The sequence below is a fragment of the Myodes glareolus genome, chromosome 6 (genome assembly GCF_982192425.1).
Source record: "Myodes glareolus chromosome 6, mMyoGla1.1, whole genome shotgun sequence".
NCBI classification, from domain to species: domain Eukaryota; kingdom Metazoa; phylum Chordata; class Mammalia; order Rodentia; family Cricetidae; genus Myodes; species Myodes glareolus.
In genome coordinates, this window is record NC_142031.1 from 13633399 (window position 1) to 13658566 (window position 25168).

Sequence of the window (25168 nt, forward strand, 5' to 3'; positions counted from 1 at the left end):
GCTTGTCCAGCCCTGGGGGGTTCCTGCTCTTGCAGAGGCTGAGGCTTTCTGGTGTACTTGGCTTAAGTCCATTGCTGTAGGACTCCCAACTCTTGAGTGGGGAGATGGGTGCTGCAGTAGGAAGCCCCACCTTCCCCAGACAGAGTTTCAATGAGTCCTGCCTAGATTCTGACCTGGGGGGCGTCTGGAGCTTTGTAAGTCATGTAGGGTGGTGAGAACTGGGACTGAGACCAACATCAAGTACAGAGGCTGAGGTTCTTGGTGTTTATTGGCTTACCAGGCCATGAAAGCAAGCTCCCAAAGCCAGGCCCTGCCCCACAGCCCAGCTATCTATAGGCCTTGAACTTCTGGAGCCAGGATTCCAGATGATCAGTGGGTTCGGGCTGGCACGGAGCTAAGCCACTTTCTGCTGTCAGAGCTGTGTTCCCTGGGGAGGAGAGGTGGGCAGAAAGAGAGGACATAATGGCCCTCTTCCCCTAGTCCTGCCAGGTTTGTGAGTCATCCCATGGGAGAGGCCACTTCTAGATGGAGTGGAACCTGAGGGGCTGATCCCAAGCCCTAGGAACTCTGAAGGGAACATCTCCTTTCCAGTTTTCTAAGCTTCTCATAATTCAGCCAAGGAGTTCCCGTGCTTGAGAAACAGGGAACACTACCATCCTGAGGACACTAGGGTCACAGCTGCTTAATGCTCAGGCTTTTGTGAATTTGTCTCTGGAACACAGGCTTTCAGCAAAGGATGCTGTCTTTCCTGCCCTGTCTGTCCATCCATCCTCCCTGGAGTAAAGGGTTTTCCAACATAGTCTCTTAGAAAGATGGATTCCCCAGTTATTAGGCCAGTGACCTCTTCAGGATAATAGATGAGCCTGAGAGGCCCTGGCCCTCAGTACCCACCTGCTTCCTTGCTGTCCTGACTGGAAGAAGAGGCCATGGAGGTCAGGGCCCAGGCTTGTAGAGACACACTGATCCAGCACCGAATGGTTATGGCTACCCTGTTTTCGACGGACTGCCTTCTTCTCCAGCCGTGGGCAGAGTGGGATGCAGGGCACCTGGGCATAGGGGCTCTGCATATTGACACCTGGAATAGGAGGGAAACGAGAATTGAGAGCATGGCCATCCTGGTGAAACCCTCGGTTTGCCACATAATAGAGTGAATTTAGGTGAACCCTTAATGTCTGAGCCTCTAAGACGGAGAGGGTATTGGTATCCACCGCACAGTAGATGACAGGGATGATGTGTGTGGTGCTGAGGGCTAAGCATGGAGTAAAGGATGGCCACAGCATAAAGAAACTTGCCCAGGACAACAGTCAGGTATACAATTCGGGGGTGAACCTAAGTGCAAACTGCCCTTGCCGGCATACTAGCTGGGGAAGTCACTCAAGTTTCCTTGGTTCCCATTTTGGTCTAGTGTGGAGATTATAAGGCACATCTGCAAAGGACTGTGCAGTGGAACGTCCTGGCAGGCTCTCACATGGTAGTTCTTGGGACAGCCTCAGCTCAGTGGGAAGGTGGGAAGGTAGAGTTCAAAGAATGGAGCTGGATGTTGGGTCTACAGACTAACCCTACTTGGTAACAGTTCCCACACAGCTAAATTCTGGGCTTCATCTAGGGGAATCTGCTTGCCGGCCCAGGCTGCTCATGGGCCCTCACCATAGTTCTGCTGCTTCAGCCGGCTCAGGATCCTGAGGACCCTTCGATCTGGGACCTCTAAGCTGTCTGTTTGCTGAGAGTTGTAAGGAAGCTTCTTCCTTGATCGAAGCCCGCCCACAGTCGATTCCATCTCTCGGGTCTTGGGGGTGCCTTCCTTCAGCTTCTTCTGGTAGTAGCTGAGGAGGTAACACCTGGTAGTTCAGCCTGGCTGTAGTTAATTCACCCCTTCCTCCTGATCCCCCACCCTGGTTCTGGCTGGCCATTGTGTGGTAGCACTGAAGCCTGGGGAGTCAGGAGATGTAGACCCCTTATGAAATACAAGGAAATGGTTCTGTCTGCCCTGTTGCTGCATGCCACTTAATGTCTGAACTTCAGATCTCCGCCACACTGCTAAGATGGGGGCCGAATTTGTGTATGCTGGAGGATTGCACATGAGATGGGACCCGTCTCGGCACCAGCCATGTAGAGATTGGTATGTATTACACACTGTTTCTCTTACTCATATTTTCGCTTAGATACATTTCTGCTTATAAACCATCCAAGCAGGGCTGGGGATGTGGCGCAGCTGCTAGAGTGCTTGCCTAGCGTGCGGGAAACCTTGGTAAACTGTTAGGCTGAGCATAGTGGCAGGTGCCTGGAATCCTAGCACTCAGGAGGTAGATGTGGGAGGCTCAGAAATGCACAGTCATCCTTGGCTACATGGTTAGTTCTAGGCCATCCTGGGAAACTGAAGTCCTTGTCTTGAAACAAACCCAGCCATGCAGTAGGCTCCACCTCATCTAAGCTGTAGCTTAAAGGTTTGCATGCTAGCCAGGCGCCCACCCCAAGCTTGCTTGCTTGCTTGCTTGCTTTTTATTTCTGTTTAGAAACAGATCTTCCTATATAGCCTTGGCTGTTCTGGAACTGACTGTAGCCCAGGCTGGCCTCAAACTCATGGTGATCCTTTGACCTCTTTCTTGTCTTCCATGTGCTGATGTGACATGCATTAGCCACTCATCACTTGCCTTTTACCGTACTGAGTGCCTACCCCAGCAAACAGTGTGTTAACTGTTTTCGCTGGCCTGAAGCAAAGGGCTGTCACAGACAAGGACCCTGTGTGTGCGTTAGCATGGCCTCTCACTCCAGCCCCTGCTGCAGCACTCATTTCTGTAGGGACGACTCACAAGGTCCACCTCAGGCTGCCCCAGGATGCTTTGGACACATGGAACCCAGAGGTGCAAAGGAATTAAAGGGCCAGGAGTTGGAGGCCAGGGTATAATAAAGCATTTCCCTTTCTTCCCAAGACACTGTGCACAGTTCTTCAGATCCAGGAGTGTGCAACTTAGTGACACGTCCTTGTATTGCCTCTTCCTCTGCCACCCACCCCCTTCCCTTCCTTCTGCCTCTCAGTTACCTGGACACGAAATGGCCGCATTGACCATATTCAAATGTAAAGATACCATCGTGTGAGGAGTGATGGATGCTCTGAGGGAAAGGAAGGGATGGGGTAGTGACAAGGGGCTGTTTGCTCATGGTGATAAGCAGAGTACCAGATGAGGCGGGAGGAAGAGCCTTCCAGCCTGCATGGCCAAGGAATGGCACAAGTAAAGGCCGGGAGGTGGGAAGGAGGCCAGAAGAGCTGGAGCCTGACGGCTGCTGGGTGCTGTGAAGGCTGGGTATGCTCTTCAGGCCCTCAGGGCTGGATCTGGCTGTGCCGGGGCTTCCCTATTCCTCATATAAGGTGAGTTGAGATGATGGAAAACCAGTTCTGGGCTGGAGACGGCTCAGAGGTCCTAAGTTCAATTCCCAGCCACCACACAGTGCCTCACCACCATCCGTAATGAGATCTGGTGCCCTCTTCTGGCCTACACATGCAGGTAGAACACCATACATTATAAATTATTTCTATTTAGAGACTGGTCTTGCTATATAGTCTTGGCTGTCCTGGAACTGGTTGTTAGCCCAGGCTAGCCTCAAACTCATGGTGATCCTTTGACCTCTTGCCTTTGCTTATACAAAACACTGTATACATAATAAATCTTTTAAAAAGAAAAGAAAAATGCCGGGCACGCCTTTAATCCCAGCACTTGGGAGGCAGAGACAGGAGTATCTCTGTGAGTTCGAGGCCAGCCTGGTCTACAGAGTGAGTTCCAGGACAGGCTCCAAAGCTACAGAGAAACCCTGTCTTTAAAAAAAAGGGGGAGGGGGAAGAAAGCCAGTTCCACAGTTACCCATAGTCAGAGTTGAATCTGTCTCTTCTGTGAGACAGATGTGGGAAGATTTTAAGAGCTGGTGGGAACAAGGCTAAGCTATGGTCAAGCATTCATAATTAATAAAAAGTTTCTGTGTCATTATTCAAGGGCTGGCAGTCCAAAGAAAGTCCGACTGTGTATGTGTAGTGGGGTGGTTGGTCAGCTGGACTTGAAGTACTTGGCTAGTGTGCATGAATCCCTGGGTTAGGCCTCTGCACCAAATTAACCAAGCATGGTTGTGCATACCAGTAATCCTAGAGACAGGAGCATCAGAATTTGAAGGTCATCCTCGGCTGTATCAAATTGGAGTCAAGCCTGAGCTACATATGCCCTTAGTGAAACTTGAATTTTTATTTTATATTTTGAGACAGCGTCTCACTTTGCAGCCTCTGCTGGCTTGGAATTCACTGTGTAGACCAGCTTGATCTCCAAGTCTCAGCCAATTTAAGGTTATTAGCCTTTGGGAATTATGGGCATAGGGTGAAGCTGGAGGATCTCAGGTTCTAGCCCAGCTGGGATAACACAGATCCTATCACAAAAAAGGGAAGAAAAAGTTAACTCTCACCTTATACCCTGGGGTCTAGTTTCTTAGAGCCTGTAGGTGTTTGACAAAGGATGTCCTTTCTGAAGTAAATGCACTTGTGCAAACAAGCTGGGAGCTAAGTGGCCACCTTCCATCATAGAAAGAACCACAAATTCCTGGGCTAGAGATCTAGCTTAGTGATGGAGTGAAAAGGGAAGGAGGGACTCCAGGGGACAGATGGGTAACCCAAGAGACTAGGGATCTGAGACAGGAGGATTGCCATCCTGGGCTACCTGAGACCCTGTCTCAAGGGGGTGGGAGGAAACAGGAGGAGGAACTCAAAAATGAGTGATGTTAGCTGATCACCTTAGGTTAAATCTATGACAGCCTTGGCTGCTTATACAAAGTAAAAAGTCTCCTCCTGAGCCCCTTGTGATGTCTTATGCCAGTGCTGTGATCCTGGCTAACTCCTCTGTACAAGTAAGGGAACAGTGAGGGGAGAGGAAACATGCAGAGCTGGAGAGACTGTGCCCGCTGTAAAGCCAGGTAGTGATGGTTCACACCTCAGAAGGCAGAGGCAGGTGGATCTCTGTGAGTTCGAGGACAGCCTGGTCTACAGAGGGAGTTCCAGGACAGCCAGGGCTACATAGAGAAACCCTGTCTTGCAAAACCAAACCAAACAACAAAAAAGAACTGAGTCAAGAAACAAACCATCCAGTTAAAAACTGGGCCAAGGATGTAAGTAGTCCTCAAAAGAAATACAAATGGCTACGGAAGACCTCGGTGTATTCAGCAGCAGCAGCAGCAATTAGAGAAATTCACTTTGAATAACAAAGATCAAGAAAACAGCTGGTAACAGATGCTGGCGAGGACATGGGGAAAGGAGAGCCCTCACCCAGTGCTGGTGGGATGGAAATCAGTGTGGAGAATTCTCAAAAGGCTAAAAATAAATCCACCATATGACAAGCTAGTATTAAAATACGCTCATTCAGGACAGGAAGTGAGGGCGAGGTTCAGAGATCAGCTGGGCCTGCCACCTCCACCCATCACTTTCAGCCTGAAAGACATCATGTTTACTTAGCCTGTAGTCATATCTCCCTGGGCTGCCCACTACCTGTCCATCACCCTTCCTGGAGGCCGAGCCACCCACCGCCTTTCCTGGAGGGTGAGCTGCCCACTACCCGCCCACTACCCTTCCTTGAGGCTGAGCTGTCCAGTGCCTGCCCATCCATCACCCTTCCAAGAGGCCGAGCTGCCCACCACCTTTCCTGGAGGGTGAGCTGTCCACTACCCGCCCAATACCCTTTCTGGGGGCTGAACTTTCCAGTGCCCATCCATCACCCTTCCTGGAGGCCGAGTCGCCCACTACCCTTCCTGGAGGCTGAGCCGTCCACTGCCTGCCCATCACCCTTCCTGCAAGATTCCTTTTCTGAGGGTTTTCTAGTCTTCAGGAAGGATCGTTGTAGTCTTGATGAAACTGCTGAACCAGGAGGGCTGTGAGCATCGGGCTGCCATCACCACCCTTCCCACTGGGAGAACCTGGCTGAGCTTGAAACCAGCAGCACCGTGAAATAGAGAGGTGGAGAAATAAAACTTTAATGGTATCATCCAGTGTCCTGGATCCAGCCATTCCTGAGGCCCTGGCCGATTATTTGAATGATGCATTCCTCTTCTGTGTAAGGCCGTTTAATTAGGACTTCCTTTTGGTTGCACCTGAGCATCTTAACCCTCAATCATCTTTAGGTGCTGAAGCACTAGCTGCTGCTTCTGTCTACGTCCCCCACCCTCAGCCAACCGGCCCCTCTTACTTTGTGATCTCCTCTAGGGCCGCTTCCGGCAGGGCCATCATCTCCACCAGCAGAGAGAGGATCTCAAAGAACAGTGTGTAGGGGTTCGGGGGCGACATATCCATCAGGACATTCTGTTCTGGGGACATGGAATAGTGACTGCCATTACTCTTAGGTGGCCTCTGATGTACCCCGTCAGCTTCCAGGTTCTGCTTCCGGTTCTGACTGCCCTGGGCTGACCCCTGCTCACCCACAGAGCAGAAGAAACGCTTAGTGTCTGTCATCACTGCCAAGAAGTCTTTGAAATCCACATGACCGTCTCCTGCAGTGTCAGAGAAATAACAGGGTGAATAGGCCCAGGTACTGCAGGCTAGGCTTGGCCCTGGTGTCTTCTCCCTCTGCCCCCCGGGGACAAATTGTAATGGCAGTGCTGGATCAGCAGCAACTGTGGACAGGAGAAGCCAAAAGCTACAATCTTCTAGTTAGAGGCTATCGGACCAGGACAGGGCTCGTAGCCCAGTTGGTAGAGTGTTTGTCTAACATGCATGTTTAGTTCCTCAGTACCATGTAAGCCTGGAGGTAGGGGAGGAAGATTAAAACTTCAGGGTGATCCTTGGTTGGCTACATAGCCAGCTCCATGCTAGCCTTAGCTACACAGACCGTGTCAAGGAATATGAGAAACTACTGAATCTTGTATTTTTTAATTTATTTTTATTTTATGTGCTTTGGTATTTTGCCATGGGTGTCAGGTCCTCTGGAACTGGAGTTACAGACAGTTGTGAACTGCCATGGGGGTACTGAGAATTGAACCCGGGTCCTCTGGAAGAATTGTTAGTGCTCTTAACCATTGAGCCAGCCCCTGTACCTTGTATTCTTGAGACAACACTATGAGTTGAAAACCCAAGTCCACCATTTCTCATTCATGTAGTTGGGTCAAGTTTCTGAACCCCAGGAAGGTTTAGTTTTCTCGCTATGGAGTGGAGACAATTAACAGGGCTGCACGCATAGCACATGCCCACTAAAGGCCAGCAACTGTCGTTACTGAGAATGTGTACCTACCGGATTCTAGCTAGACTTTAAGGCCCTGCAGTACCTACCGAACTCCTGTCAGCAGCCTCATCTCATGCCAACCTCCCTGGCAGGAAAAATACTGCTTGAAGTCCACATTCCTCCCATTCAAGGTCTCTGTTTGTGCTGCTCCCGGATCACAGATGTCTCCCCCTTCCTGCCATGGTTCCTCACTGTTAACATTTTGTTTCTTTTATGTGAGGGGAGGCGATACGCTTGCCACATCCCAGGTATGGAGATGAGAATACGTCTGCTGGGAGCTGGTGTTCTCCTCCCACATGTGAGTTCTAGGGCTCAAACTCAGGGCATGTTTGCTGCTAAGCCACGTCACCTCCCCTTTCTCAGAGGTTCAGACCAGGTCAGATCCCTCGCCAGACTGTCTCCTAAAGCTCCTGTCACACATGTGACCCTGAGAGACAAGAATTGTACATCTTGTCCCATGCTGAGTCCCACGGTTCAATCCGGTGGGAACTTCACTGATGTTCTCTGAGCTTCTTGACAATGGACTAAGTAAGGTGTAAGAACAGGGATGGGAGGCTTCGGACTTAACCCTGGTCACAGGCAGGGCTCCAGACGCTTGTCACCCATCCACATCGGCAGAGCTAGGTCAGCTAGGGTTGAGTTTGTTTTCCTAGGTCAACAGTCTGCCGCTTCGCCACACACCCTTGAAATGTGTGTGAGGACTATACAGTGGCGGAAGGAGCAGTCGTGAGCGGTGGGCAGGACGCAGGTCCCGCATGACCCTTCTCATCTCTGTGTCAGGCCACACTCCACCATACACAAGTGCCTCAAGCCCACTTCTCAGGAGCTACTACTTCCTTTTTGCCTGACCCCTGTTTGATTTAACACCACTTGGCTTGAGTGGCTCCTCCTCCAGGAAGCCTTCCTTCCTGACCCCCGTCTTCCAAGCTGCTGTAACTGTTATTTCCTTTTGCTTTGCTTCGCTTCCGTGTCAGCTCTTGCCCTGTGGCAGTAACTGGGAACCCTTGAGGACCACGGGGCTCACGTGTCTTACACATCTCTATTCTCGGTGCCCTGCACAGGAACAGCCACGGAAGGCATTCCATACTTGTCACGTGGGTAATGCTAACAGCTATTGCCTTCTGACCCGCAGGCTCTGTCCCACCCTCAGCCCGGCTCACCCATTTTATCTGAGAGAACTTGAGGATGTTACTCCCAATAGCACAGAGAAGCTGAGGCCTAGCAAGCCGTAGTGACTTGACCAAAGCCATAAGGCTGGTAAAAGTCATGCAAAGGTCACAGGGGACACCTGATGTGCAGAGCCAGCTGAGGTCATTTACACCATTGGTCAGGATGGGGGTCCTGGTCACCTCTGGATCCCCAGAAGGTGACACCGCACAGTGGTTCTGGGAATATTAACTTCCAGAACCAGGGCCAGCTTGCCAGAGTCTTTGTGAGCCCCGGGGTGGAAGAACAACGCAAACCTAATGGGTTCAGATGTTAGGGCCACTGAACGCTGACCCTGAGCTTCAAGCCAGGAGAGATCCTTCCGGCAAGGGGCCCACATGCGGGTGCAGCCCCTCGCTGGAACTTAGGGAAGACCCCTTGCTCACCATTGACATCGGCACTCATCAGGGCCTCTTCCACCTGTGCTGGGGTCAGGGTGAAGCCAATCAGGAGCAAGATGTTCTTGAGGCTCCGTGCATCCACCTCACCAGGGCCGTTGAAGATCTCAAAGTAGCTGCGGAAGGCTGTCAAGAGGCACAGGGCGACCAAGTGAGTCACTCCTGCGTTTCTTCTTTTTAGCTTTCGTGTGGCATGTGGTCTGTGTGTGTATAATATGCGTGGTGTGCTTGGTGCATGCGTGTATGTGTCACAAGGAAGACATCAGTATCCAGCCCTATTCCTCTGTTTTATTCCCATGGATCAATGACAACATTCTGGAAGATTGAGGAAAAGAGCTGCTCTGGTCAAGAAGGTTCTAGACCTTGGGAGGGAGTGTGAAACAGGAGGGTTCACTGTTTTTAAACTTAATCTCAATCTTATAGATTTTACCAGTAAAGACTCAGGAGTCAGATGCTGGGGAGAAAACCTGCTAGCTCAGGGAGGCTGAGGAGCAACCAGTTGACTTTTTCCCTTGGTCAGCATCTCAGAAAGAGAGCTTCTCTTTTGTAGTCCCACACCAAAAAATACTGCCAAACTCAAAGTCCCTCGCTTCTACTTCCTGTGCATTTCTCTATCCGTTTTCTGGACTCCCTCTTACTCTCTATGGTTACTTCTTGTTAACTAGCTGCTGGTTCCACCTCTTGACCCAAGGTTGATTTTATTAACACAATCTTGGGGTTCATAGTGTGATCAAATATCCCGCAACAGTACACACCCATTCTTCTAGGGACAGCCCAGCATGAGAAAGTAGGGTCAGAGGGCATCCCCAAGGACCATACAGACCGGTAGGCACAGCACCTACCCAGGGTAGAGTTCAACACTGTCCAGTTTTGTTAGTGGGGCAGGGTGTGATGGGAAGCAGGGGCTTGTTCAGGGCTGGTAGCCTTGTTAAATGGGGAGGGATTATTTAGGATGGGTAGGGTTCCTGGGGGACCCTGTCTCCCCTCCAAGCTGCCTCTAAAGAGTGGTGTGGAGTGGGGAAGGTGACCCACCCTCTCTACTGTGTCAAGTGCAGTTGACCGCCCGCTGGGAACACTGCTTGGTGTGATGGGACAGTGGGTCAGCAGGGCAGTGGTGTAAGGTGCTCACCTTCCTCTTGCTTCAGGGTGAGATGCTCCTCAGACCGCTCCTCCCAGCTCTGGTACAGTTTGAAGAGGCCATGCTCTTCCGGCTCCTGCCTGCAGAACAATGGACCCAGGACAGTTTGCAACCACCTCGTGCCTGCCTCTGCCCCTGCCTCTGTCCCTGTCTCTGCCAAGGCTACCCAAGACAGGGGAAATGAAGCCAGGGCGGCACAGGTTAGGGAAATTCTGAGGGACTTTGGTGGTCAGCAGCCACAGGTGACAGGAGAGGCAGACCCAACGGAATGAGGCAAAGCCATTTGATGGTGGTGGTGGCAGGAGTGGGGAGACTAGATGGTGGGAGAACTGGGGGTGCACTACAGGGGTGGAGTGCTTGTCTAGTATGTGTGAAACCCTGGCTTTCACCCCCAGCATCAGGAAGAAGAGAAAAGAGGGAAGGAGGACTTGGAAAAGAGACCTGAAACTTGGGGGACCCCTGCTGGGAAGCACAGAAAGAAGACAGAGTTGAGGGGGAACTCCTGAGAGGATGAGCAGGGGCCAAGACCAGAGTGTAGAAGGAGGTACAAGTGTCCACAGTGGAAATAGACTGTCAGCGTGGGACCTGTCTAGATGGGGAGGTGGCTACTACCGTGTCTTGGCATAGTTCAAGCTTCTCTCATTGCCCTGGGGCAAGAACTCTGGTCATCTCCAGCTCAGGTCCTGGGTGGGAGCTGACAGGACTGAACTAGGGGACCCCACAGAGGTAGGGACTTGCCCAGGGGCTGGTGGTCTGACCCACAGTGGGACAGTAGCTGGAGCTGAGGTGGAGGGTTCAAGCAGGGTCAGAGGCAAGGTTGGGACTGAGTTGATGATAGGGCCTGAGGTGGAGACAGAAGTCGGGGTCCTGGGTGACCTCCGGGTTGTCAGGGTCCGGGCTTTCAAAGTCCTCCGTTGGGTGACTTCTTCCTGCTCTTCCACCTCCAGGAGGCACTTCATGAAGCCCCGACGGGAGTTCCCAGATGCATGGGTTCCTGCAGCTGCCGAAGCCTGCTGCCGTTGCTTCTGCCCTTGGCCCAACTCCTTCTTCTCAGCAATGTTTCTTTCCTCCTGAGGGCAGATGAGGGCATGTGGGGGTACCAGAAGCCAGCCAGATTGGCTACAGAACTGCTAACCCCGGTAGAACAACTGAGGATGCTCAAACTGTCCTTTCCTCTCCAAAGCTGTGGAGGAGATACTCCAGATCTCCATGTACCACCCTGGGACCCATGTGGGTCACCACCTCCCACCTGCAAGCTATGTTCCTGAGTGAGCCAAATCCTTCATTGCAGCCCACACAGCTGGCAGTGACCTTGCCTCACTCCTGATGCCTATTTCACACAGGTGTCCCCAGCACATAATGGGCACTTCAACTGTTGTTCCTCATTCATTCCATAGAGCCAGCCATACCTACATCTGGTCCTCCCATCCCTGGGTCAACATACCTGCTTCAGCCCAGCCTTTCTCCATCACTTACTCCCACCAGCATCCCGGCCTTTCTCCATCACTTACTCCCATCAGCATCCCCAACTTTCTCCATCACTTACTCCCATCAGCATCCCGGCCTTTCTCCATCACTTACTCCTGTCAGCATCCCCAACTTTCTCCATCACTTACTCCCATCAGCATCCCAGCATTTCTCTATCACTTACTCCCGTCAGCATCCCCAACTTTCTCCATCACTTACTCCCATCAGCATCCCCAACTTTCTCCATCACTTACTCCCATCAGCATCCCGACCTTTCTCCATCACTTACTCCCACCAGCATCCCCAACTTTCTCCATCACTTACTCCCATCAGCATCCCAGCCTTTCTCCATCACTTACTCCCGTCAGCATCCCCAACTTTCTCCATCACTCCCGTCAGCATCCCAGCCTTTCTCCATCACTTACTCCCGTCAGCATCCCCAACTTTCTCCATCACTTACTCCCATCAGCATCCCAGCCTTTCTCCATCACTTACTCCCATCAGCATCCCCAACTTTCTCCATCACTTACTCCCGTCAGCATCCCCAACTTTCTCCATCACTTACTCCCGTCAGCATCCCCAACTTTCTCCATCACTTATTCCCATCAGCATCCCGACCTTTCTCCATCACTTACTCCTGTCAGCATCCCCAACTTTCTCCATCACTTACTCCCATCAGCATCCTGGCCTTTCTCCGTCACTCATTCCTGTCAGCATCCTTTTTTTGATGCTAAGGATCAAGCCCAAGGTCTGGCTGATGATAGGGGTGCTTGCACCTCTGAGACCCATCCCTAGCTCTCACTTTCTCTTGTAAAAGTAAAGCAAAGCTGACCATGGTGCTGTACACATTTAATCCCAGCTCCTACCGGAGGTTCTAAATCTGTAACTCTAGTATTATGGAATATAGTTTAAGGTGTGTTACATTTTTTATGCTATGAAATGTTTGTTTAATGATGCAAAGATGTGTTACTTTTTTATGTTGTATTTATTTAACTCTTTAAATCTGTGCTACTTTTCCTGTCTAAAACAGCTGATTGGGTCTAATAAAGAGCTGACGGGCCAATAGCTAGGCAGGAGAAACAAATGGGCAGGACTGTCAGGCAGAGAGAATAGGAGGAGAAATCTAGACTCAGGGAGAGGTGAGGAGTGAGAAAAGGAGGAGGAGAGGAGGACACCAGAGGCCAACCACACAGCCAGCCACAGAGTAAGAAGGAAAGATATGAAAAGAAAAGTAGGGGCTGGAGAGATGGCTCAGCGGTTAAAAGCATTGCCTGCTCTTCCAAAGGTACTGAGTTCAATTCCCAGCAACTACATGGTGGCTCACAACCATCTGTAATGAGGTCTGGTGCCCTCTGCTGGCCTGCAGGCGTACATGGAGACAGAATATTGTATATGTAATAAATAAATAATTATTTTTAAAAAAGACAAAGAAAAGTAGCCAGTGATGGTGGCGCACACCTTTAATCTCAGCACCCGGGAGGTAGAGGCAGGCGGCTCTCTGTGAGTTTGAGGTCAGCCTGCTCTACAAGAGCTAGTTCCAGGACAGGCCCCAAAGCTACAGAGAAACCCTGTCTCGAAAAAAAACCAAAAAAACAAAAACATAAATAAAGGTTGTTTTTTTTTTTTTTAAAAAAAAAAAAGCTGGTTAGAAACAAGCCAAGCTAAGGCTGGGCATTCGTAAGTAAGAATAAGTCTCCATGTATTTATTTGGGAGATGAGTAGAGGACCCCTTAGAAGTTAAAAATAAAGAGCAAACAACTACAGTGGGGGCCACAAGACCTGTTCTGGTCTGTGATCTGAGGAGAGCTCATGCCGTCTGAGCTTGGGCATTTGAGCTGGGAGTTTCAAGGCTTCGTGGTTGTTTATTCTTTTTCTTCTTTGTTTTTGTTTTTGTTTTTGTTTTTGAGACAGGGTCTCTGTATCCCTGATTGTCTTGGAACTCTTTATAGACCAGACTGGTCTTGATCTGCCTCCTGAGTGCTGGGATTAAAGGCCTGACTGAGAGTGGATCTTTTCTTTCTTTCTTCCTTCCTTCCTTCCTTTCCTTTCTTCCTTTGTTTCTTTTCTTTCTTTTATTCTTCTTTCTTTCTCTTTTTAATTATTTATTTTTATTTTGTGTGCATTGGTGTTTTGCCTGCATCTATGTCCATGTCAGGGTGTTGGATCCTGGAGTTACAGACAGTTGTGAGCTGCCATATGAGTTCTGGGAATTGAACTCAGGTCCTCTGAAAGAGCAGCCAGTGCTCTCACCCACTGAGCCACCTTTTCAGCCCTGAAGCCGGATCTTTTCATCCTATTTCCTTCAGTGGCAATTGTTGGAGGCTTCAAGGACTTGGTGGAGTGGAGGTAGAGGGTGACGTCGCTGGGCATCAGCTAAATAAATCACACACATGGTAACTTCAGAAAGAAGCTAGCGGCAAGCCCGTGTATTGTGGTGTGCCTGGCTGGAATGTTCAGGGCTGGGGTGTGGCTGGGGATGTGGTGTGAAGCTAGGCAGGTGTGGTAAGGACTGAGGATGGTGGTAGGGTGGGAATTCTAAGCTTGTACCATCACCTCAGAGACCAGAAAGTGGCAGACTTGGTGGCATGGGGCATCAGAGAAGCAGATTGGGACTGAGGGCAGAGGGCAGACGGAATCGATGCCAATGTGGAGCAGCTCTGGGATGGACTCAAGGGCTCTCAAGTGTGATCCATTTTGACTGCCAACTCCAGGCAGACACACCAGGGCACCCAGCAGCATATATACACACTCCCAGTGCCTGGGAAGCAGAAACCAGAGGGGTTAGGGTTTGAGGATCATTCTTAACTACATAAGGGGTTTTAGGGCAGCCTGGGTTACAGGAGATCCATCTCAAAAACCCATAATTTGACTTTGAGATGGCTTAGCAGGTAAAGGCTCTTGCCACCAACCCTGCCCTGAGCTTGATCCCAGGATCCACATGATGGAAGGAGAGCTCCTCCACTCCTGTGGCATGGACATGTGGTGAGCTTGTACACACACAATAGGACATTAGGACTTCATTTAAAAATAAATAAACTATAAATCATACACATAACACATACATAGGTTTATACTTACACTTGCCCCAGTTTGCCTGAAAATGTTTCTGTGTCCACCATTTTCCCTCCAGCTCTCCCCAACTCCCTTCCCCCATCTCCCATCCCCACTCTGACTTGACTTACTGGTAGAGGAAGAGGCCTTGGTGCTGCCTTGGTCTCCACAGCTTCACCTCTAAACAAGGAAGAACCCACCCCCCGTGGGGGGCAGGATTTCAAGTCAGGGTTTGCACCTTACATTGGCCCTGAACCCCCAGCACACTCAGGCCTGTTACCCTAGCCTTGCCCCTTTGTTTTCACCTCAGTGCACTCTCATTGCCTTACCTGCATGCAGACAGACCTACAGACCAAAGATGGGGAAACTGAGGCCTGGCAGCATGCAACTTAACCAAGGTGTTTCATGAGCCAGAAATGAAAAACACCACACCGTTTTATATATGTAGCTTTTTAAAAATTATGTTTGTTTGCTCATCTTGTGTTAGCACAAATGTGGAAATCAGAGGACAGACGGACAGTGGGATTCAGTGGGTCTGTAGGGTGTCAATTTTAGGTCACAATATTTAGTGGCAAGCATTTTTACCTGTTGGGCCATCTTACTGACACAGTTATTTGTGTGTGTGTGTGTGTGTGTGTGTGTGTGTGTGTGTGTGTGTGTGTGCATTCCACAGCACAAGTGTGGAGGTCAGAGGACAACCTGCACAAATTGGTTCCCTCCTTCCACTATGTTAAATCCCTGGGGGTTAGTTTAGTTCTTCAGGTTAGCAGCAAGCATCTTTACCCACTGAACCATCTCCTCAGCCTCCATGTTGTTTTGAGACATGGCCTCTCATTGGCCTGGAACTGGCTAGGCTAACTGGCCAGTCCTGGTCCCAGGATCCACCTGTTGCCATCTCTCTAGTGCTGGGATTACAAGCATGTGCCTCTGGGCCCAGCTTTCTTCCCGGGAAATCAATCTCAGGTCTTCATGCTTACAAAGTGGGCCCTTGACCAACTGAGCTGGCTCCCTGGCCCCATCTCCAGTGTTACTTAGCTGTAGAGTCACCCACAGGTAGAGGGAGCAGCGAACAGGGCAGAGGTGGCCCTGGAGGATGACTTACCCCTCTTTGTGTGGTCGAGGGATTGGTGCCGATGACAAGACGGGCCGGGCCTTCTTTTCCTCCACAGTCGCCATGGGTTTGGGTGGCACTGCCTCCTGGGGACTGTCCTTGTGTGTCCCCGAGCTGGGTGTTGGCATGGGCCTGACCTGTGGGAGGCCTGCGTTACTGGGGGGGTCATCCTCCAGTGGCTGACTCCTGCTGCCCGAGGCGCATGGCTTTTCCAGATGACCATCTGTGTCTCCTTGAGTGGGAAGAACCTGAGAAATTAAGAAGATGGCCTGAGAAAAGCTACTTCTGACTTCCTAAGGGGGTTTCAGAGGACAGACCTTAACATACTTCTATTATATGGTATATTTTTTCTAAAGATTTTTTTTTGAGGGGGTGGGTTTCGAGACAGGGTCTCTCTGTATAGCCCTGGCTGTCCTGGAACTTGATCTGTAGACCAGGCTGGCCTTGAACTCTCAGAGATCTGCCTGCTTCTGACTCCCAGTTGCTAGGATTAAAGGCATGTGCCACCACCACATGGCCCAAAGATGTGTTATTTATGTGTATGTGTCTGTGTGAATGTATGTATGTGCACTTGGAGGCCAGAAGACGACATTAGATCCTAGAGTTACAGGTGGTTGTGAGACACTATGTGGGATTCTGGGAACTGAACTCCAGTCCTCTGGAAGAGCAGCCAATGCTCTTAACTCTGAGCTATCTCTCCAGCCCAATTTTATACATATGTGTATGTGTGTGTGTGTTTGTGTGTGTGTGTGTGTATTTTGTATCGTAACATATGTATATATGCACACATATATATCTCGTTTTTGTTTTGTTCTTGCTTTGGGAAAGGGTCTATGTAACCCTGGATGTGCTAGAACTCACTATGTAGACCAGGTTAGCCTCAAACTCAGAGATCTATCTGCCTCTGCCTCCCGAGTACTGGGATTAAAGGCATGCACCATCACTACCCGGTAAGACCCTGCCTTAAAAAAAATGCTGATTTGGGACTTGGGGCTAGACTTCAAAATGAAGAAAAACCAAGAATATATGCCTTTAATCCCAGCAATTGGGAGGCTGAGGCAGGCGGATCTCTGTAAGTGCGAGACCAGCCTGGTCTACAGAGCGAGTTCCAGGACAGCCAGGGCTACACAGAAAAACCCTGTCTCATTAAAAAGGGGGCGGGGGAGAACCAAGAGTATTGTATTGGGCAGTGTTACATTGTTTTCTTCTAATAACGAATGTAGAAATGAGAAAAATAAGGAAGTAAAAAGTCTGTTTGTTATTAAGTTTTGGAATGGCCAGCATGTCTTGCAAAGGCTCAGTGAACACGGGGTGAGATATGTCACAGTCATTCTCTTAAACACAGCATCATCCGTCACACAACCCTCTCCCTGCCCTCTCCCCAAGACACCGAGAGGGCCTCTCTGTAAACAAGACCTGAGGGGAACACTGTGATTCCAACTGCCAGAACCATTTAGTGACCCAGGGAGACTGAGTGTCTGCCAGCTCCAGTGCACAGCCTCCACCAACACAAGTACATCTGTGTTGGGGGCAGAGAGGGCCCTTTGCCCCTCTCCACGGGTGCCCATTCCCTCTTTCTGATCTCCCAGGGTTACCTGGCAGCTCTCAGTGGGATGAATCTCTTTGGCCTCGGTGCTTTGCCATCTCTCCTGTTGATCCTTGGTTGGCGTGGTTGGCTGTGGCTGCTCTTCAGAGGTCACACACTCCCCGCCAGGCTGGGCTTGCTCCTGGTCAGCTTGTAGATCCTTCGGCCCTTCCTCGGTTGCCAAAGATGACTGGCTCCTTGTGGAAAGAACAGACAACAGACACTTCACCCCAGCCTGGGTGCAGCTCCTCAGAACCCTGCCCAGAACTAGGCATCTTAGGGGTCCATACTTACTGCCTGGGAGAGTAAGTGAGGGACAGATACACACCTGAGTCTCAGCACCTTAATGTGAATGTTGAGGTGGTTACACTCTCACACTTTTTTAAAAAAAGATTTATTTTTATTTTATATTTTGCCTTCATGTATGTCTATGTGTGAGGATGTTAGATCTTGAAATTACAGACAGTTGTGAGTTGCTCTGTGGGTGCTGGGAATCAAACCCCGGTCCTCTAGAAGAACAGTCAGCGGTCTTAACCACTGAGCCATCTTTCCAGTGTTTTGTTAGAAAGAGAAGGGGATGCTGGTGGTGATGGAGAAAGAGGGAGAGAGAAGAGAAGGAGAGGACTTTATGTGTGACAGGGGATATAGTTCTTTGGTACAATACTTGCCTGGCATGCACAAAGCCCTAGGTTCAACACACACGCACACACACACACACACCAAAGAACTGGGTTGAGAGACTTGGGCACAGAGTCATAAAGCTTAAGATAGCATCGGGATTGCCGGATTGGAACCTGTATGTCCCTAGCCTCTTTAATCTGAGTTTCTGTTCTTCACCAGCCCCTTTGCTCCCTCCTGTCTTCCCTTCCTTCCTTAGGGTTTTGCTCTGTCCCCTAGGCTGGCCTCAAACTCCTAGTCCTCCTGCCTTAGCCACCTCTGTGCTGGGGTCACAGGTGTGTGCCACCCCCTGCCTGGAGCTTTCTTCTTGAGGCTCTCTCTGATGCATAACCCACTGTCAGGGGATTCATTAGATGGCTGTCTTCACATGACTTCATAGTCTACATATTCACAGTGCATAATTAACATGCTAAAAAGCCTTCATATACACAGTGCACAGTTTCCTTTTTATGTTTCCATTAGCATATGTTCATTGCACGGGTTTCGTTTTGACATTTATACATGGATGTAAAAATGATGATGTTCCCCCTTCGTTACCTTTTCTTCCCCTTCCACTCCCTCCCCCCCCAGCCCCCCTTTTCATTTCAGGTCTGTTTTTTGTTGATGACTGAATAACTTTCATGAGGGTTGTGGACAGGAGCACAGGTGACGCAGGGGCACCTCAGCATCAGCGACACCATTGAAGGGATGTTTTCCCTCCCCAGCAGCCATGGACTGCCTAAGGTCCTCAGGAGGAGTGGGGCCTCACGAGTCCCTCCTCCCTGCAATAAACACACTTTTGAGTGAGCATACAAAATCCCATATCCTAGATGAGTGGTGGTGCACACCTTTGATCCCAGCACTCGGGAGACAGAGGCAGGCCTGGTCTACAGAGTTGAGTTTCAGGACAGCAAGGACTGTATAATATAGAAACCTTGCCTCAAAACAAAACAAAACCAAAAATTCCATTATCTTAACAACAATAATGAAACATTTCTTCTTTTAATTTGTTTATATTTTTATGAGTACTCTGTATATACACCTGTCCGCCAGAAGAGGGCATCAGATCCCGTTATAGATGGTTGTGAGCCACCTTGTGGTTGCTGGGAATTGAACTCAAGACTTCTGGAAGAGCAGCCAGTGCTCTTAACTTCTGAGCCTTCTCTCCAGTCTGAAATATTTCTGTTATGTTCACTTTAATTTTTTTCAAGATAGTGTTTCTCTGTAGCTTTGGAGCCTGTCCTGGTGCTGGTCTACAAAGTGAGTTCCAGGACAGCCGGGGCTGCACAGAGAAACCCTGTCTCAAAACAAACAAACAAAAGCAAAAGAGGTTTGGAGAGGAGGCTCAGTGATTAAGAGCACTGACTGCCCTTCCAGAGGACCCAGGTTCAATTCTCAGCACCCACATGACAGCTTACAACTATCTGTAACTCCAAGATCTGACACCCTCACACCAACGCACATAAAATAAAAATAAATTATGTAAAAAAAAAAAGAATTTAGTTTGATTGACGCTCTGAATTGGATCAAAGGCCTCCAATCAGTGAGGGAACACTTGCCACCCTAGCACCTGGGTTTGATCTCAGCAGGGGTGGGTGGGGGAAGAGTAGGAAGGTAGGGAGAAGCATGGAGTGTTGCAGCCACTAGATCTCAGGTCTCCCCCTTTTCTGGGACGTCCCCCGCAACTCACTCTGGTCTTGCTGAGAGCTGTTCCTGGATCTCAAGTTCCCTTGGCCCCTCCTGGGGTGATCCTGTGTGTCCGAGCTCCCCCTCTGGTCCTCTAGGAGCTACAGACTGCTTTTCTCTCTCCTTTTCCTTGGCATCTGCAAGCCCAGCCTGAAACAGAGACATGAGTGGGTTGGCTCAAGGGCAAGGTGCTGGGGCCCTTCTCTTGTTCCTCCTGTGTCTGCCTATGTCTGGGAGGTGCTGGAGAGAGGGGACGAGAAAGACCAGGGGCGCCTGGAGGTAGGTGGTAGGCCTGGCCCTGCTGCTTAGCATTGTGAACTCTGGTGTAAAACTGGAAACCAGTGGAATATGAGCCAAAGGATTGTGTTGAAGAGTGAGTCCTCCCACACAGCACCATCATCCCATGGCCCAGATGCTGGACTTCTTAGACAAGGTTACTCTGTGTAGCCTTGGCTGTTCTAGAACTTGTTCTGTAGACAAGGTTGGCCTTGAGCTCAGAAATCCGCCTGCCTCTGCCTCCTGAGTGCCACCACTGCCCGGCATTTTTTAGTTTTTTGAGATAGTGGTTGTGATATATAGCCTAGGCTGGCTTTGAACTTGACCATCTTTTTTTAAATTATTATTTATTTATTATGTATTCAGTGTTCTGCCTGCATGTATCCCTGCAGGCCAGAAGAGGGCACCAAATCTCATTACAGATGGTTTGAGCACATGTGGTTGCTGGGAATTGAACTCAGGACCTTTGGAAGAGCAGGCAATGCTCTTAACCACCGAGCCATCTCTCCAGCCCCCTTGACCATCTTTTTGCATCAGCCTGCATCCTAAAGCAACAGGTGTGTTCCACCATGGCCCACCTGTTGTTTTCTATTTGAATTATTGCTGCCTTTTAAGATACAACTGTCCTAGTCAGCAACTGTAACTCGGCAGATGTTGATGCAGCCTGAGGAAATTCTGTTCCCCCAGGCACCGACTCTTTCAGATATGAACTTGTCTAAATCTCTGTCCCTCTAAAAAACTCACGATTCAAAGGTTGAAGTGGAATTCTGCTCCCCAGAGGGGCTGAATAGCAAGCAGGTCACCTCACGTCTCCCAAGAAGTTCTCATGCTTCTCTTCGCCCCTCCTTATAAACTTTCTCCAGCAGGGTGGTGGTGGCATGCACCTTTAATCCTAGCACTTAGAAGGCAGAGGCAGGTGGATCTCCGCAAGTTTGAGGCCAGCCTGGTCTACAGAGTTAGTTCCAAGACATCCAGGGCTACACAAAAAAAACCAGGTCTCAAAAAACAAAAATAAAAATTCTTCTCCACCTGGCTCCTCCCTACAACTTCCAGTCAGCTAGTTGCTAACGCAGCCTCCTGGCTGCAGGTGAATTTTCTTTAATCAAACACATCTTTGCATCATTAAACATTCCAGAGCATAAACAAAAGTAACACACCTTAAAATAATATTTTACAGCACTCAACCCGGGATTTTTTAGTTTTAATCTCCATCTTGTCCATCAGTTGCCAGTAGGGTGGAGCGTAAGCCAACATAGCTCCTAGCCTCAGAGGTCAGCAAACACCACGTAGCCCATTAACTAATGGATGAAGGTTCTTTTTTATCTACTTGTTTTTACTTTATGTGCATTGGTGTTTTGCCTGCATGTGTGTCTGTGTAAGGGTGTCAGATTCCCAGAAACTGGAGTTCGAGACAGCTATGAGCTGCCATGTGGGTGCTGGGAATTGAACCTGGGTCCTCTGGAAGAGCAGCCAGTACTCTTAACTGCAGAGCCATCTCTCCAGCCCCATGGATGAAGTTTTGTTTTGTTTTGTTTTCCAGAAGATTCTAGTGGGAGCCAACTCTAGTGGGTGCCTACAGCGAGACAGGGCCTCAACACACTTAGTCCAGGTCATCGTTACCATGACAAACACACACACACAAAACGATGAAAGGGGTTCAGAGATGCCTCAAGGTCACGGAGCTAATTAAGTAGCAGGATCAGAACCCCATGTTTGCTTGCTGAGAAGATGAGTAGAAGGTGATAAAGGAGGCCCAGAATGTTCACCAAGGGTTCCTTTAAAAGACTAAACATGTGTGACGTGTGATCCACAGACTCCCATCTGGGATTAACAGCTGGTTGGTTTCAGGAAGGCAGCCGGATCATGAGGGTTCTGCTTTCCCTAATGGAGTCATGCCTTGCTGGAATATTAGCATGGTGGCTTTGTGGGGAGGGGGTGCATTGGTCTGGGTTAGGAACATGCTTCGGTGGCAGGTGACAGGTATCCACAGAGGGTGGACTTGTGGTTAGCTGTGGTTGTCAACTTGACCAGATGAAGAAATGCTTGGGGGCTTGATGGGGTGTTTTGTGGTCTTTAATGCTAGCACTTGGGAAGCAGAGGCAGGTGGATCTATGTGTTTGAGGCCAGCTGGTCTACAGAGCATTCCAGCACAGCCAGGGCTACACAGAGAAACTGTGTCTTGAAAAAAAAAAAAAACAAATGAGCTGGACGGTGGTGGCGCTCATCTTTAATCCCAGCACTCGGGAGGCAGAGGCAGGCAGATCTTTGCGTGAGTTCGAGGCCAGCCTGGTCTACAAGACCTAGTTCCAGGATAGGCTCCAGAGCTACAGAGAAACCCTGTCCTGAAAAAAAAAAAAAAAGAAACAAAGAAAAAGAAAAACTAAACAACAACAAAAGGAAAGGAGGGGACCAGCGCTAGGGATGGAGAACTGGAAATGAAGGCCTGCCCACCTGACTGACTGACACAGTGGACTCCAAATCTGTCTTCTTTTTGGTGGAATTCAGGTCAGGACTTGATTGGACCGCTGGAGCCTCCTCCTTGTTCTCTGGGTGTGTCTGGGTGTTTGTGTTTTCCATCGTTCTGGAGCCAGTAAGATTCCCAAGCCAGGGGCATGAGCTGCTGTTACCAAGGAGAGATCCAGTCAAGCTCCCACCTACCGGCCCGAGACCCCATGGCTGCATCTCTGCTGCTCCTGAAGCCGGGGGAGAGCAGGTCTGGACTCGGGAGGAGCATGGCCACCCTGTCAAAAAGGAGCCTGCACTTAAGGAGGAGTCAGTCCTATGTAGCAAGAGCTCATCCGATTCTTTAATTTCCACAATTAGCCTGAGGAAGAGGCTCAGGAAACACGCCCCAGGTCTAGACTAGGTCGGACGTACGACTGTTGCAAACGCCAGATCTTGGGCTCATTCCCCACAGCTCTATGCTGCTCCATCCTCAAGCCGGCCTGAGCTGGAGGGAATGGAAGCCTGGCCTCATCGAAATGAAAAATAGAGTGTCTTGCAGGACATCTCAGAGCTTTTAAAACCCTAGTAGACACTTAAAAGTCTGCCCATTAGGAGCTGGGGTGTGGCTAAATTGGTAGTGTGCTTGCCTAGCTTACACAAGCCCGCTTCTCCCACATCCCATTCCATCCTGGCTTCCAGTCACTGAATCCCTCTCTCTCTCTCTCTCTCTCTCTCTCTCTCTCTCTCTCTCTCTCTCTCTCTCCCCCCTCCCTCCCTCTCCCTCTCCCTCTCTGTGTGTGTGTGTGTAGGCCCGAAGATTATCTCAGGTGTATTTCTTCAAATACCAGCCAGATTTTCACCCTCCCCCCACCCAGACGGGGTTTTTCTGTGTAACAACTCTGGCTGTCCTGGAACTCACTTGTAAATCAGGCTGGCCTCGATCTCACAGAGATCTGCCTGCCTCTGCCCCCGCAAGTGCTCTACCACTGCCTGATATTTTTTTTTAACCTTTTTAGCTGTTTTTTGTTTTTAAGATAGGGCCTCTCTCATTGGCCTGGAACTTGCTAAGTGAGCTAGACTGGTCGGCCAGTGAACCTCAGGGATCTGCCTGTCCCTGCTGCTCCAGCACTGACATTTAAAGTTTGTAGGACTTATGCCTGGCTTTGTTTGTTGTTGTTTAAGATTTGTTCATTTTGTCGGGCGATGGTGGCACACACCTTTAATCCCAGCACTCAGGAAGCAGAGGTAAGCAGATCTCTCTGTGAGTTCGAGGCCAGCCTAGTCTACAGAATGAATTTCGGGACAGCCAGAGATACACAGAGAAACCCTGTCTCAGAAAAAAAAAAAAGATTTATTCATTTTTCTTTACATATATGTCTGTGTGCCTGTGTGAGTTTATGTTCACCATGTGCACGAAGGTTCCCAGAGAGGATTGGAATAGCAGTGGTTGTGGCACCATATGGGTACTGGGAACTGTACCTGGGTCCCCTGCAAGAAGACACAGTGCTCTAACCACCGAACCACCTCCCTGACTCTCCCATATTCCCCCCTTTACAAACAAATCAAAATAGGGGTTTTGGTAACTAAAATCAGGTCCTCATTCTTACAAAGCAAGCTGTTTACTGGCTGAACCATCTCCCCAGCCCAAGCTCCTTTAGGGCAACATCTTGGCTGCTTCTCATATCCACCAGTTCTCAGAGGTCAATACCCCCTCCCCATAGGGAGAGCCTGTGACCTGGAGGTTCTTGGAGACCTTCCCTTCTAAGCCTCAGCAGGCCAGCTACTGTCCATGGAATGACCTCCTCGCTGCCGGAAGTTCTTCAGCGGGATTCTCTTCACAGCCCTGTGAGGTTCCTGTTGCAGAGAAAACAGTAGCTTAGAGTCACCCAACGTTTTTACCCAGCACTACCTTGCTCATCTCCAAGTGGATTAAAACCCAGATCTGTCAACTCCCCAGATGGCACTACTCACAGGGTTGTCCTGCCTATTGAAAGCAGGGGCCCCTTGTTTACCGTTTAAAGACAATCGTCTGTACCACTTAAGTGCTAGGGTGCCTTCTCACACACCCTAGGGATACAGATAATTTCTGCTGACACAGTCCCCAGTTTTCTCCTCTTGCTCCTCCAATCCCCTTCTGTTAACTCACCTACCTTCCCACAGTGAGCCAGACCCTGTACCCCAGCTCCTATGCGACCCAGGTTCTCAAATGGCAAAAGAAACTGTGGCTGTGGCTAAGTTTTCCTTTCTTCTCCTGTGGTTTGTCACTTTCCCCCCACCTCTTTCCCATTAAGGACCCCCTAACCATCCCTCCTCTCTGGAGCTGTGCTGCTCCAGAGGGGGCTGACCCGTCTGGGAAAATTCTCCTCAGGCCCCAGACACACCTTTCTTTGTCCACTGTTTCCATCTCAACCCCAGAATCCTCAGCTCTTAGTGTTCTACAAACCACAGATTCCCCCACCCCCAAGATTTGTTATGTAACAGTGTTCTGCCTCATGTATGCCTGCAGGCAGAAGAGGGCGCCAGATCTCACTACCATGTGTCACCATGTGGTTGCTGGGACTTGAACTCAGGACCTTTGGAAAAGCAGGCAATGCTCTTGACCGCTGAGCCATCTCTCCATCCCTACAAACCACAGTTTTAAGGGAACAGAAGTCCCCAAGGAAGATCAGATCCAACAGGAGCTAGCTGACAGATTAGACAAGGAGGAGACCCTCTGGCCAGGCTGAGGGGCACATACTCCAGCGACAGAACTAGGGTGGGAGTGGCAAAAACAGGCTTCATGCTCTGTTCAGGGCACCTGACCCCGTTTTTGTTAGCAGCTTTCTTTGAGCTGTACCTCACATACCATGCAGTATGATCATTGAAAGCTCACCGATCGGGCTGGCAAGATGACCCATTGTGCTGTGACAC

At 49.8% G+C, this 25168-nt stretch overlaps 1 protein-coding gene across 6 annotated transcripts; it reads right to left on the reverse strand.

The window, feature by feature from the left end:
- Positions 1-250: 250 nt before the first annotated feature.
- On the reverse strand, positions 251-24625 carry Spata21 (spermatogenesis associated 21). Of its 6 annotated transcripts, none has more exons than XM_085690344.2 (15): positions 24409-24624; positions 23994-24112; positions 22265-22433; positions 19542-19687; positions 17205-17391; positions 15601-15857; positions 14630-14678; positions 10715-11050; positions 9972-10056; positions 8831-8968; positions 6439-6510; positions 6210-6327; positions 1648-1823; positions 892-1075; positions 251-427 (listed from the first exon to the last, which is right to left on the reverse strand). In XM_085690344.2, exons 3-15 carry the CDS (start codon positions 22388-22390, stop codon positions 370-372), a joined length of 1932 nt encoding a protein of 643 aa, XP_085546470.2. In that variant the 5' UTR covers positions 22391-22433; positions 23994-24112; positions 24409-24624; the 3' UTR covers positions 251-369. The 6 variants fall into 6 exon arrangements, with proteins under 6 accessions (XP_085546470.2, XP_085546471.2, XP_048282634.3 ...); XM_085690345.2 differs by having other exon boundaries at positions 22265-22430; positions 24405-24624; XM_048426677.3 differs by having other exon boundaries at positions 9972-10060; positions 10857-11050; positions 24405-24624.
- Between the last annotated feature and the right edge of the window lie 543 nt (positions 24626-25168).